Source organism: Typha latifolia, chromosome 12 (assembly GCF_019914945.1).
Source record: "Typha latifolia isolate L0001 chromosome 12, TyphaL0001v2, whole genome shotgun sequence".
Lineage (NCBI taxonomy): Eukaryota > Viridiplantae > Streptophyta > Magnoliopsida > Poales > Typhaceae > Typha > Typha latifolia.
In genome coordinates this window covers 8812348-8824677 of record NC_133097.1, presented here as the reverse complement: position 1 = coordinate 8824677, position 12330 = coordinate 8812348, and the positions used below count along the sequence as shown (strand labels likewise).

The 12330-nt window shown below is 37.0% G+C and overlaps 2 protein-coding genes across 3 annotated transcripts; one reads left to right on the top strand and one right to left on the bottom strand.

The window, feature by feature from the left end:
• The first annotated feature begins 255 nt into the window (after window positions 1–255).
• LOC140798404 (non-specific lipid transfer protein GPI-anchored 12-like) lies at window positions 256–1401 on the top strand. Its single transcript, XM_073152215.1, has 3 exons — window positions 256–760; window positions 908–970; window positions 1054–1401. Exons 1-3 carry the CDS (start codon window positions 406–408, stop codon window positions 1200–1202), a joined length of 567 nt encoding a protein of 188 aa, XP_073008316.1. The 5' UTR covers window positions 256–405; the 3' UTR covers window positions 1203–1401.
• Window positions 1402–7488: 6087 nt separating this feature from the next.
• Window positions 7489–12070, bottom strand: LOC140798403 (type I inositol polyphosphate 5-phosphatase 10-like). 2 transcript variants are annotated; one of them, XM_073152213.1, is made up of 12 exons: window positions 12048–12070; window positions 11735–11808; window positions 11519–11588; window positions 11024–11089; window positions 10813–10885; window positions 10612–10716; window positions 9803–10412; window positions 9520–9713; window positions 9333–9441; window positions 8781–8929; window positions 8259–8470; window positions 7497–7635 (listed from the first exon to the last, which is right to left on the bottom strand). In XM_073152213.1, exons 2-12 carry the CDS (start codon window positions 11762–11764, stop codon window positions 7610–7612), a joined length of 1644 nt encoding a protein of 547 aa, XP_073008314.1. In that variant the 5' UTR covers window positions 11765–11808; window positions 12048–12070; the 3' UTR covers window positions 7497–7609. The 2 variants fall into 2 exon arrangements, with proteins under 2 accessions (XP_073008315.1, XP_073008314.1); XM_073152214.1 differs by lacking the exon at window positions 12048–12070 and having other exon boundaries at window positions 7489–7621; window positions 11735–11857.
• Window positions 12071–12330: the final 260 nt, after the last annotated feature.

Below are 12330 nucleotides of genomic sequence, written 5' to 3'. Positions count from 1 at the left end.
AATTAAATATATTCAATCACTTTTTTTTTCGACACATAGAAAATCTTAATCAGCACTATTATTTTCAAATATTTACTAAAAAATCTAGTAGAAACTAGATATGTTTCCTCTTTTGCTGGTTACAAATCCAATCAATAGATCTTGTTCTACTTCTCTTAATAATAGTAATAAAATTTTCGACAGCAAACAACTACATGGCATGGTAGGTATGCAGACATGAATAAAACCTCATCAGCCCGATTCCTTTGGCCTTTCGTGCATGCACAGACACTTCTGGCATAATCCAAATTAAGCCATTAATTTGGACCATCTCATTACTATAAATAGTACAAGTAGCTGCAACTATAAACTGGAAGGAAGCCTCTTAAACTCTCTCAGAGATCCGGCTATAGACACTCTTGAGCTATGTCTGTCCGCCGACCGCCGCCGTCGATCGCGATCATCGCCATCTTATGCTTCGCGATAATGTACGCCGCGAACGCGCAGGCGCCGGTGCCGACGCCGTCGGGCCCCGACTGCATGACGGCGCTGTTTAACTTGTCGGATTGTTTGACGTACGTCGAGGCCGGAAGCAAGCTGAAGAAGCCCGACAAGGCGTGCTGCCCGGAGCTCGCCGGACTCATCGACTCGAACCCCATCTGCCTCTGCGAGCTCCTCGGCGGCGCCGCGGCGTCGTTCGGCATCAGCATCGACAACGCCCGGGCGCTCGGCCTCCCCAAGGTCTGCCACGTAGAGACGCCGCCCGTGAGCTTGTGCTCAGGTAGTTTCTCGACTGTAACCGCTGCCGTGCACGACGGCGCTCTTTCTATTATACGCCTGTAAATTTAAATTAATATTTATTCGCTTTAGAAGTTAAATTACCCCCATAAACATACAATACTATGACATAAATTTGGACATTTCACAGTGGTAGGAATTCCGATCTCAGCTCCAATGAGTGGAACTCCAACTTCATCCCCTCCATTACACGGTAATTATTACTAATCTCAAAAAAAAAAAAAAACTCATTTTGTTAGATTTTTGTCTCAAACCGAAGCTTCAATATCTCTACAGGATCAAAGCCGACAATCACAACATCACCGGCGACGACATCACCGGCGCCATCATCACCGTCGAGCGGCAGCCAAAGCTTCAACCCCGTCGACCTCATGTTCGTTGCAGCTATCTCGTACATCATCGCCTTCATCGGAATTTTCTTCTAATTTAATCAATAATTAGCCCATTTTCTTCGTTGTTACCAATGTACGTGTCCTTTATTTCTATGATGATTCTATCGCTATACGCTACTTGAGGAACACTTTTATTAAGTTGTAATAATCTCATTATCTATGATTGTATTGTATTGTATTGCATTGTATTCGTTACATCTCATTTAATTTTAATTATCTTCTTTTCAATAAATTGGTTGGCTTTCAAGTGAGATTGAGAGTGTAGGTGGAATAGAGAGATGGCGTGAATTAAATTCGGCGGTGGTTTTAACTGCTTGTGGTCTCATCTCCGACGGTATTAATTGTAGTCGGCGACGTAAATGCTTTCACATGTGGCATTCGACAAGCCATTAAATTTCTCAGCTGCCATTCCATGTGATTTGGGGTTACTTTATTTAATGGTGGATTAGATATGCTAATTAAACCTTATAATAGCCTTGCTAATCCAAATTATTCTTATCCACATTTGAAGTTAAGAACCTTCTTGCAACTAATTCATGAGACTGTAGAACAGTTAAAACTATTAGATGTATTCATTTGTATCTAATAGCCTATCCATATCGACCTATATATAGTCGGTCTATATTAAATCCAAACACTATATCTAACAAATTTGTTGCTCATTAACTAAATCAAGTAGCTTGAAATCTAGCCAAATTTAGCTTAAATTCAACTCTATGGAGTAGAAACTCTAACAAATATTAATTAGAGAGATTAATATGAGTAAATCTAAATGTTTTATTTTCATCAATATGTTTCTTTAGAATAAATTTAGCCCAATTGATGGGCCCATGGGCTGAAATAAGATTCTTATAGTTTATATTAAGCTCCTAAAAAGGAACAAAATTATCATTAGACATGATTATTGGACTCGACCCACCAACCACGATATATGATTATTTGTATAACTCGGCCCGTTATGCTCGAGCTCAATATTTCACAAGCTAGTAGGTGCTATATAATTGGTGGGCCAAAAAGCTGGATGAGTCCACTTAGCAACAAATATAGAAGAAGAGATCATAATAAATATGATATGAAATCTAAAAGAATAGAAGGCAACAGTAATAAACACATAATATGGGGGCAGGAAATGTAAATATTCCAAAGTAATAATTTGAAGAGGAAAACCAGAACGTGAATAGTAATAAACGTATTCTATGGGGTAAAAAATGTAAAATACACGCGAGCATTCAAAACTTCTGCCTTTCGTCACTATAAACCCTAAATTTTGACAGATTTATGATTAATAATTGTCTCCTTTTTATTGAGAAAAAAAAAAACATGTAGACAATATGTCATTCATTTACTCAGAAATTTACAAGCATAATATATGTAGAGAAAAATAAGAGATAATTTGAACAAGCCTCGCAAAACAAGAAGAAACACAATGCATCAAAAAATTATGCCTAAGCCGTTGCACCGGCGCAAAAGATTCACTCAGCTTCAAGTGATTCCATCTGTGATCACTATGGATCCGAGCTAACCAAGAAATATATGCTTTGAACTCTGTAATCTGATCTTTTTGTTTATAATTTTTATATTACACTCTAACCAATCATAAATTCATAGTCAAAGATTAAGTATAGTGTTTTTATTATATTTTAACTATATGAAAATATATAATTAAAAAGAAAAAAAAAACTATGAGGGATCAGAATACAAGTAGCTCAAACTCAGTGATAATCCAAGAATTTAGTATCCTGTTTGACAATTCCCCAATGATAATTCTTAGCTTCTTACCTCATCATTAATTTCCTCAAATTTTCCAGTGACAACTCAGGAACTTGAAGCTTGCCATTTACCGCAAACTCCACAGTTGGATATCATCTAATATTCGCTGAGTAATTTCTTTCTAGGAAATCATTTATTGAGTAAGACTAGGAATATCTCAGTTTCCAATATTAGATTAGGTCAATGACATGGTATTCTTGTCGGACTAGAACTTGCTAAATTTGAAGTGTTCCAATCTTTCCTCTTTTTTTTCTTTCCTAAACCAAAGAAAGTTTGTGAGGGCCCAATTGATAGCCGTTAAAGAACTCTACTATTGGGCAAAGAGTTGTATAACTATGTGAAAAGACTATTGTACCCTTTTCATCTAGTAAATTTTTTTTTTTCAAATTCAAAATGAAATAATAAAAATTCTGGTATTGATTTTCAGAAAGAATTAGGGATGCCTATAATATCATCTGTATGTTTAAAATTTGATGAAAAGAAAAAGGATTGCGAGAGAAAATATTGTCGTATGTGTGTATATGTTAGACTCCCTAATGCAAAGTCACCTGACAATAATATAAAACTCTACTAAAAGCTTATGTGACATGGTAGTTACTAAATGCGCCGATACCTCAATTCACGGTAATAAATAATGCATATTTTTATAGAAGGACATGCATCGAAGGTCGTGTTAACGAAGCTTGATCATGTTTTGTTCATAAAGATGAACCCTTCCCATAAATTCCACAAATCCATTCTTGTGATGTTTACCTATATGCAATATATAGTCTATGAAAAGATAACAAGAATGATGAAGTTATCATTTAACACACAAAGGAGAAAATAAGATAAAAAGAGAGAAAAATCTATAATCAAGGGTAATATGGTAATTTCACTATTATACAATGATTTCACCACCCTTTTTACCAGTGTTAAGGATGTACACTATTTAACCTCAAGAGTCAAAGCAACCTTCTTTCCATTCTTATATCTTATAGAGTAGGAAGGAGCAAGAGTCAAAAGAGCCATTAGTGGTTCAAGGATCCATTGCAAAGGTTTATGTCATCTCCTTTTTTTTATTAATCTCTTGTTTTCTTCACTATCGTCAAGTTCATATGGTGTGTTTTATTTTTGTTTCTTTTCCATTGTTATTTTACATTGACAAGAAGTAATGTTATAGAGATGATGTATATGATGATTAATATTACATGAATTCAGTTATTCTATAAGGTTTTAGTACCTTTTTTTCCCATTTGTTATTTGTTTTTTTTCTTAATTTTTTGTAAGTTTCAGTAGTATGCACCATATGAAGCTTTGGATATTTTAAGAATAATCATATTGATCATATTTGGTTTGTTTCTGTTCCATTGTTATTTTACATTGACAAGAAGTAAAGTTATAGAGATGATGTTTATGATGATTAATATTACAAGACTTTAAGTTCTACTATAAGCTTTCAGTACCTATTAAGAGAGTAGTATGCACCATACGAAGGTTTGGATCTTTTAAGAACAATCATATTGTTCTTGTTAGGTTTGTTTCTCTTCCATTGTTAACTTACATTGATAATAAGTAATACTATAAAGATGATGTAAATGATGAGTAGTACCACAGGACTTTCAGTTATTCTATAAGCTTCCAGTGCGTATTAATTAAGATAGTAGTATGTACCATATGAAGGTTTTTGATTCTTTTAAGAACAAGATCATATTGTTCTTGTTTGGCTTCTTTTCATCTGTTTATCTTATATTGTGAAGAAGGTATTTTGCAAGACATAGCGTTCTTCAAATAGTTCTAATGGATTGATTACTCATCTTAATTTCTCTTCTATTACTATGATAATTTCAGGATCGCGTAAGATTAAAATCTTGCAGTATGACATAATTCTACTAACAGCTTCTCTTATTTATGCAGGAAGGACTGAAACTAGTAGTTTCTTTGCTTTAGAGAGACAATGGACAAAATGGAGAATTCGAGCAAAGCTATAGAAATTACAAGGAAGGAACATACCGAAGCTGATGACATTGCTCAGGTTGCTGGCCCAAGTGAAGCTGAGGCTGGTCCATCCACCGCAGTGAAAATCGAGAGCAGTGAAGACTTGGATGATCTTAATAAGCAAATCAAGAAGTACAAGGCAAAGATATGGCGATTGGAAGAGAAGCTCAAGAAGGCTGGCAAACGGCGAAAGACAGACAGCTCGTGCATGGGAAGCAAGATTGGACATCTGGAGGAGAAGGTCATCCAGAACATGCATAAGATGATGGAGCTCAGCAATGGCGTTGGCGGCTTTGTGTACGGTATCATAACCGGCGACGGTGAACAGTTAACTGGCTCTTCTGATAGCCTGAACAGATGGTGGAAGGAGACGATTCAGTTTGACAAGGACGGACTGAAAGCCGTCGAGAAATTCTACCATGAACATGCACTGACACTGTCTATGTCCAAGGATGACACTTCTGAATCAACCTATGAAGTACTGCTGAGGTTCTCGGATACAACTCTTGGGTCACTCCTCTCATCTCTAATGCAACACTGTGATCCTCCACAGAGGAAGTTCCCACTAGACCAGGGTGTTCCACCACCTTGGTGGCCCACAACAGAGGAGCATCATGGCCCGTCGCCGTACAAGAAGCCGCATGATCTCCGCAAGTCATGCAAGGTGAGTGTCCTGCTAGCAATAATCAACCACATGGCACCGGAATTCGCAAAGATTACGGCGCTTGTCAGGCATTCCAAGTGTCTCCAGGATAGAATGAATGGGAGAGAGGCTTCTCTGTGGAACTCTGTTATTGATCAGGAAAGTAAATTGTACTGTGAGCTCCATCCTGATGCTCCCGGCCCTTCGGCGCAAAGAAGGAATGAGTTAATCCCTACGAAGCAGCCAGAAGTGCAGCATCCATTTAATCTGATTTCAAGAAATGATCGTCAATCCATTTTCAATTTTGGCAATGGAGTTATAGGAAGTACTCGGTTCACTGGCCTTCAGCTAGACCAGAACAATAAACTGGTGATATCCTCATCAATTGATGCTTCAAATAATTATGCATCAAGCTCTATATTCTCTCCAGCTGCAGCACAAAATTTGATGGGAATCTTACCAAATTGTTATGGAAACTATGGTAATATGGGCAACTTAACATACAATAGTGGTCCTGTCCATGGGAGCAATTCAAACCATCTTCAGAATGCAGTTCAGATGTATGGATCTTCTTTTCAGACAGCAATAACTATGGTTCCAAATAATATTCAGCAGACACCCAGTCCAGAATTCAATAGCATTCAATCAGCAACCAATCCAGATCAAGTTATGATATCAAATCAAGATCCTCTTCAACACACAATTCAAACTGATCCAGATAATTATAATGACGGTGGCAACTTTTCTCAAGATATCAGCAATATCATGCAGCAGCCCATGGCCATGCCTATGCCCATGCCAAGTGAAACTGGTCCATTTGAGCCAGTAGCATCTGATCACAACACTGCTATTGATGACGAATTCAGCAATAACGGTTCGCCGCTACTCTATCTCACAGATGCACTGCCCAACAGGGAGACGCTGCTGACCGATATTGCTTGGTTCATCTGACAATGAACATTAGTGAGAACATCTTGATTCTGAGTAGCGGATCACAGTTCCAATTGAAGTCATGGAACAACAAATAGCTATTGTTCATTTACATAACTAAATACTATCAACCTAGATTGGAGAGGTTCTTATCAGATATTTGAAACATTCAGAGTTCTGTTGCTATTTATTTGTAACATTTAAGGCCAAGAGCTTTTGTCAGGCTTTGATATGGCATGAAGAATGTGGTTTCTGCTTCAATGAATAGGATGGCCACCACCAAGTTATTTCTTAGTGCCAGTCCTGCTTAACTTTGAATAGTATCTACTCTTGAGTTAATTTGGACAAAGAGCTAAATGATTCAGTTAGATGGGGTTGATAATGGAATTGGATAGGGAAACAAATCCAAAAAGATGTCTTTTTTTTAGTTCTTTTTTTCCTGTTTCAGATAGTCAAATGAGGGCTAAATAAGTTTTCTTCAATTAAGCATTGACTGCTTCACCAAATTCTTCATCTTATTACACACTACAAAATTGACAAGCTTCAATTCATCTCATTTGCCAAATGCAGTGTGATGAAGAACATAAAACAAGAGTGCTGTCGTACTATGCAACATCCAACCTACCTTATTCTTCTGATGCAAAGAACATGGAGACTGATCAATAATACTATTGCTTTTATCTTGATTAGATTGATTTGGGTATGTTCTTTTGTGAACCTGTTACAATTTCAAGGTTTTAAAAGATTGTAGGCAGTAGACAGTCACACAGTGGACCAACAGAGGAAGGATTACATTTTCTTTTCCAGCCAGATATAATCAAACACAGAACTGGAACAGATTGAAAAATTAGTGAACATCATTACACCAGTATTCTTGGAGTACCTTCTCCTTGCAAAGCCAAGACAAGCAAAAAGAGATCTTGAAGAAAGAATAATACAGAGTTGTAATCAAACATTGTCAAAAAGAATATCAATGAATAATAGTATAAAAAAACATACTAACCAATAATGTTTTGCCCTCAAAAGTACTTTGCTGATAAGCCTGTACAAATCTCTCGAAGTGTTTCTTAATGTGTTGCACATACTCTTTTTCTTCTGGTCTTAGTCGGTTATTCATCTTTCATGTGCGTGCCTGCATAATAGTAACTAAAGCCTTATCAGTGCCTTATGTGAAAAAACAAGAGGAATAATTTAAAAGCAATAATTTAGGAAAGTAATTGGGAATGTAATAACTATCTTCTTAGATTTGTCAAAGTTCATCAATTATAGGAATCCGTGTTAACAGAAATTAGTTAATTTATCAGTAACTGGAAGTTCATACTAGCACAAAAGAAGAAATGCCTGAATAAAGGGACAAAAGTTGAAACCATCAGCCATCCCCCATCCATCTTGTTTTATGTTTGTAGATAACTAGATACTATACTTTTTAACTGTTAAATCTTATGTTAATAGGATACCCAATTTCACTAACACACTAGAAGTACCAATGCACATGACAGAAATATCAGATAACAAAAGAAAAGCATAGTTTGAGAAAAGCGTTTTGGACTGCTGCTAGACCTAATAACATTGATGCAAGTGCAAGGTGAAATATTTAGACAATAGTAGGATATCTAGATGATAAGAGCCCATTTAGATTATTATTTTCATGCTTAAGTTGTACCGACAAGACACTGAGCATGTTCTGTTTGGTGAGTGCAATATATGTGTCTCCCAGATATTTATTAATGCGGACAAGTAGTCATCTGTTACTTGCATGTTGTGTGTACCTTCATTAGGGATGTCACTAGTTTGAGATAGGAGCTCTTCGGCACCAATTTTCATGTTTGGAGCTGATAAACCCTTCTTCAATCTGCCATCATGTACCCCAACCTCAACAATAAAAACTGCACAGACTGGACGATGATCAGAAAATTTGGACTCTCCTCGGATGTAAGACAACTGCACAATCCCATCACCACGCCATAATATTCGATCACACCTAAAAAATGATAGTTAAAGGGCTTGTAAGTCCATAGGGAGGACGGAAGACAGAGAAAATTATTTGAACTATACAAGTAATTTGAACTGCAATGATTTACTAGTGTTTATACAATGTCAATGTAATATGCAAATAGACCTTAGCAGAAAAATGCATTTAGCCGACGATTTTACAGGACTTAATGCATGCAATATTTTGGCGACGGGAAAAATAGTCATCTATGAGATTCACATTGAACATTATATGAGATAGCTATCTCATTTAATGGGAACTTTGTAAAGGTGAAACTAAGACGACAAATCTGACATACCATGCGGGGGTTCTTCTCTTCTTCTTTGATGTCACAGTTTCTCCAGCATAAGCATCTGAATTAGAGGAGTACTTGTAAGTGGGAGCAAAATAGATCTTCCCCTCTCTCCACCCCTTAAACACTCGCCCAGCTTCTCTTTCAATTTTAAGCTAGCAAAGAAGTAACAAAGTCAAGAAAAATATATATATAGAATCCAGATTGAGTACATAGTATTGAAAGATTGAGCACCAAGGGGTTCATCCAAGACATAAATTATTTGCTTCTAAGTCAACTAATAATAAGGAGGAAAAAGGTGGCCAATCAATCATAAACAATATCTACTTCTAAGTCTAGAAGCGCCATTAAATTCAAGTTATTCCTTTGAGCCCTTCTCTTTGGGGTGACAACTTGAGTTTTACTTTTCTGATCCTCATTTCATGAGTTTTCTTCTCTATAGGTATTAAATAGATATTACTCAAGCTCTTCTCTTGCTGCTGCTTTCCTCTCCTTGTTATTTGTCACTTTGATAAAGAAATCAGTTTAAGAAGACAGTAGGTAATATAATGCAGTTACCTGATCTTTCTCAAAAAGAGCATCCCAGTTATTTTCTCCCAGAAGCTTCTTGGTCTCTGAGTAGCTCAAGGAAATCCGATAATTCAAGTCCCCTAACCATATGATCCGACTGACATGCAAAATAGAATTAAAATTAATTGGCAGAACAATAAGATACTTAAAGCAATTTGTGTCAGAAAATACTAACTCATGTTCAAGAATTCTCTCAGGGATTCTCCGTCCAGCCCTTCTGCATATCCTTCGAAACTGTGTATGCTTCAGGATCTCTGTAACATCTGAATTTCTCCTAAGCTCATCACCTTCTTTTTCGCCAGAAGCTAAGTGTGTACAAATGAAACAAAAGCTCGTCTGATGTAACGACATGCTCACTGATATACACCCCTGCAAACAGGAAGATGAATAGTTCATTCAAAGGGACAAACTTGAAGAAAGGGGGGATGATCATGAAACATAATTGAGTCAGCTCTCACCTTGTTGCCAAGATAGCCCATAATACCACGCCCAACAGAAGAGAGTCTAAGATGACCTATGTTCTGGAGTAGCTCTCTCCTCACCCACACACTGAGAAAAATCCCCACCATCTTTTTGCAAGCTATGAGGTTGTACCTTAGCTTGTCACCTGTGGTAGAAACAGCAGAAACTTCATCGGCCACTGTAAAACTGCTTGATGATTCCTCATCCTCTTCCTCTGAGGAGTCACTTTCACTAGGATATGGTTGCGGGCACCTGAAACATGAATCTCTATAAGATTTCTTCGTCACTTCTGCCGGGCAATTGCAGGTTTTGAGACGTCTTCCCTGGGATGTCCTAAATGTTTTGCTTATTACTTTCAGCGAAGATTTCTGGAAGATTATTGAACCACTGGCTGTCTTTGAGTGATTTAAAGTTGAACTATTGAAGCTAAAATCTTGCGAAGAATCTGAATTAGCACAGGGACATGAACTATAGGAGAAAGTATCAGCATCAGCCTCTGTAGGTCCATTTAATGCTCGGCTTATCAGAGTAAGCCATCTTGCTGCTGGCTCGTTGTCTTCTATAACAAGCACATTTCCAGCATTCAGAGGGACAATTTCCTGAAATCTGTTTGAAAAGAGAGCAAAAAAGCAAGAGGTGTTCATCTTATGCATGACATGTACAAAAAAAGTGACAAACATGACAACGGCGACCAAGCATTTCTTTCCAATAATTTGAACAGCTAGTTTACAGGTAAGAATCTATGAGGTAGAGAGGATATCAATAGTTCATTGATTAGATTTAAATGTATGAAGAATGATCTTACCCTAATACATAAATATCTGAATGATCAGCAGCAGGAAGAAATTCATTGAGGTCCAGCCCAAGATGGGGAGCTTTTCCTCCAACATTCCATGTTGCAACAAATATCCTAGGAGTAGAAAAAGTACAGAAATGTGAGAAATAATAAAAGAATAGATACTAGAGGTAATTCTTTACCAAAGAAAAGTAAACTATAACAATGTACCTGAAGGCCTCGGTATTTATAGTATTCGGCACTGGAGATGATAAACTTCTGAAGCTTAGGTTCTTACTCTCAGCTTCATTTGATTACAGAAGAAGAGAAGAAGAAGAAAAGTTAAAGAAATGAAGGATAAACTTAAAGATGCATATAAAAGAGAGAATGAAAGGAAAAAAAAAAAAGAAGAATAGAGAAACTAATTGACTGAAGCAAGTACCAGAAAAGCTTTTGAAGAAGGATGGAGATGTTGATGCTGAGTATGTTGGACTCCCTCCAAAATCAACTGTCATTTATAAAGCACAGTCAACTATAAGCGTGATTTTCGAGAAGAAAAGGTAATAAATTGCACAAGCTAGGATACTATATTCCAGTCTTTCTGCACATTTCCAGTTAGAGAACTTTCTATTTCTAAATTTTTACTTGTTAGCTTTATTTTATTAACTGGGAATAATTTTAATTAAATTTCTACTTTCACCACAGAAATTGCAGATTCTTGGAAGGTTCAAAAATTTTATCTTTACAATACTTTCTTCCAATAAACACTTCAGCTAAATAGGATAGATAAATGTCAACAGCCAGAAAGAACTATTGCTTAGCGAAAGCAACCTTAAATTGTTATAAAAAAAAGATCTTTTCAAACATCTTGATCTAAAACTGGCAGAAATTTATAATACAAAAGGCATCAAACATAAATATGAAAGAGCCAACCAACCAGAGGAAATTGAGCTCTCAGATCCCTTTGATGCTTTCTTCTCTTTCATCCCAAAGACTTTCGGAAGGAACTGGCAAGCACAAAGAAGAAAAGCCAAGTAATATAAATATTATGTTGGAAAAGAGAGAAATTTGATCGCCTCATACATCCACACCAAAATTGCAAATTTGAAACTAAAAATACTAAATAAAAATAGGATAAAAGTAAGAGATAGACCTTCTTTCTTCCATCATTGGTAAAGGTCATTTCTGCGAAACTACTCCTGCAGGATCAGCCTCTCACAGCAGTAACTGCAAACCAAAGATAATTACATCACAAACAAAGAATCCAAGCGTTACATTCAGCCCAAAAAAATAAACTACTACAAACAATAATATTGCAATTAGAATTGTGCAAGCATGCAACATTCCTAGCGAATAATATTGCAAAAAATTTACAAATAAGGCGAATCAATGCTGCATCCAAAAGCACAAAATCTGCCGAAGAACCAATGGTGCTTCTTCCATGGAAGCGAAGCGAGCTACTTGACCTGAACCTGAATCTTCTCCTCTCGAAGGTATAGAGAGAGAGCGAGAGAGAGAGAGAGAGAGAGAGAGCTACGACGCATCGGCCATGAGAGCAACGCCGTCTTCTCCTTTGGGATTGACGCGGGGAGGGGGAAGGAAGTGCGCTTCACGTGGAGGAAGTTTTTTTGTTCGACGAAATGACGCAGCCAAACCCGGCCAGTCTTGGAGAAGGGAAAGCATACATAAACAAGTAGCGTGGGATCACCGTACCAACCGTCTTCCTGCGGAACGCCAGATGTCCTTCGG

What these genes read in the sequence shown, in the direction of transcription:
- LOC140798404 (XM_073152215.1), top strand. Translation starts at nt 406, where the DNA reads ATGTCTGTCCGCCGACCGCCGCCGTCGATCGCGATCATCGCCATCTTA. An exon ending in GCCCGTGAGCTTGTGCTCAG is followed by an intron (nt 761 to 907) that starts GTAGTTTCTCGA and finishes GACATTTCACAG; the next exon opens with TGGTAGGAATTCCGATCTCA. An exon ending in TTCATCCCCTCCATTACACG is followed by an intron (nt 971 to 1,053) that starts GTAATTATTACT and finishes ATATCTCTACAG; the next exon opens with GATCAAAGCCGACAATCACA.
- LOC140798403 (XM_073152213.1), bottom strand. Translation starts at nt 11,764, where the DNA reads ATGACCTTTACCAATGATGGAAGAAAGAAG. An exon ending in ATAAATACCGAGGCCTTCAG is followed by an intron (nt 10,717 to 10,812) that starts GTACATTGTTAT and finishes TTCTACTCCTAG; the next exon opens with GATATTTGTTGCAACATGGA. An exon ending in CTCTTTTTGAGAAAGATCAG is followed by an intron (nt 8,930 to 9,332) that starts GTAACTGCATTA and finishes CTTCTTTGCTAG; the next exon opens with CTTAAAATTGAAAGAGAAGC.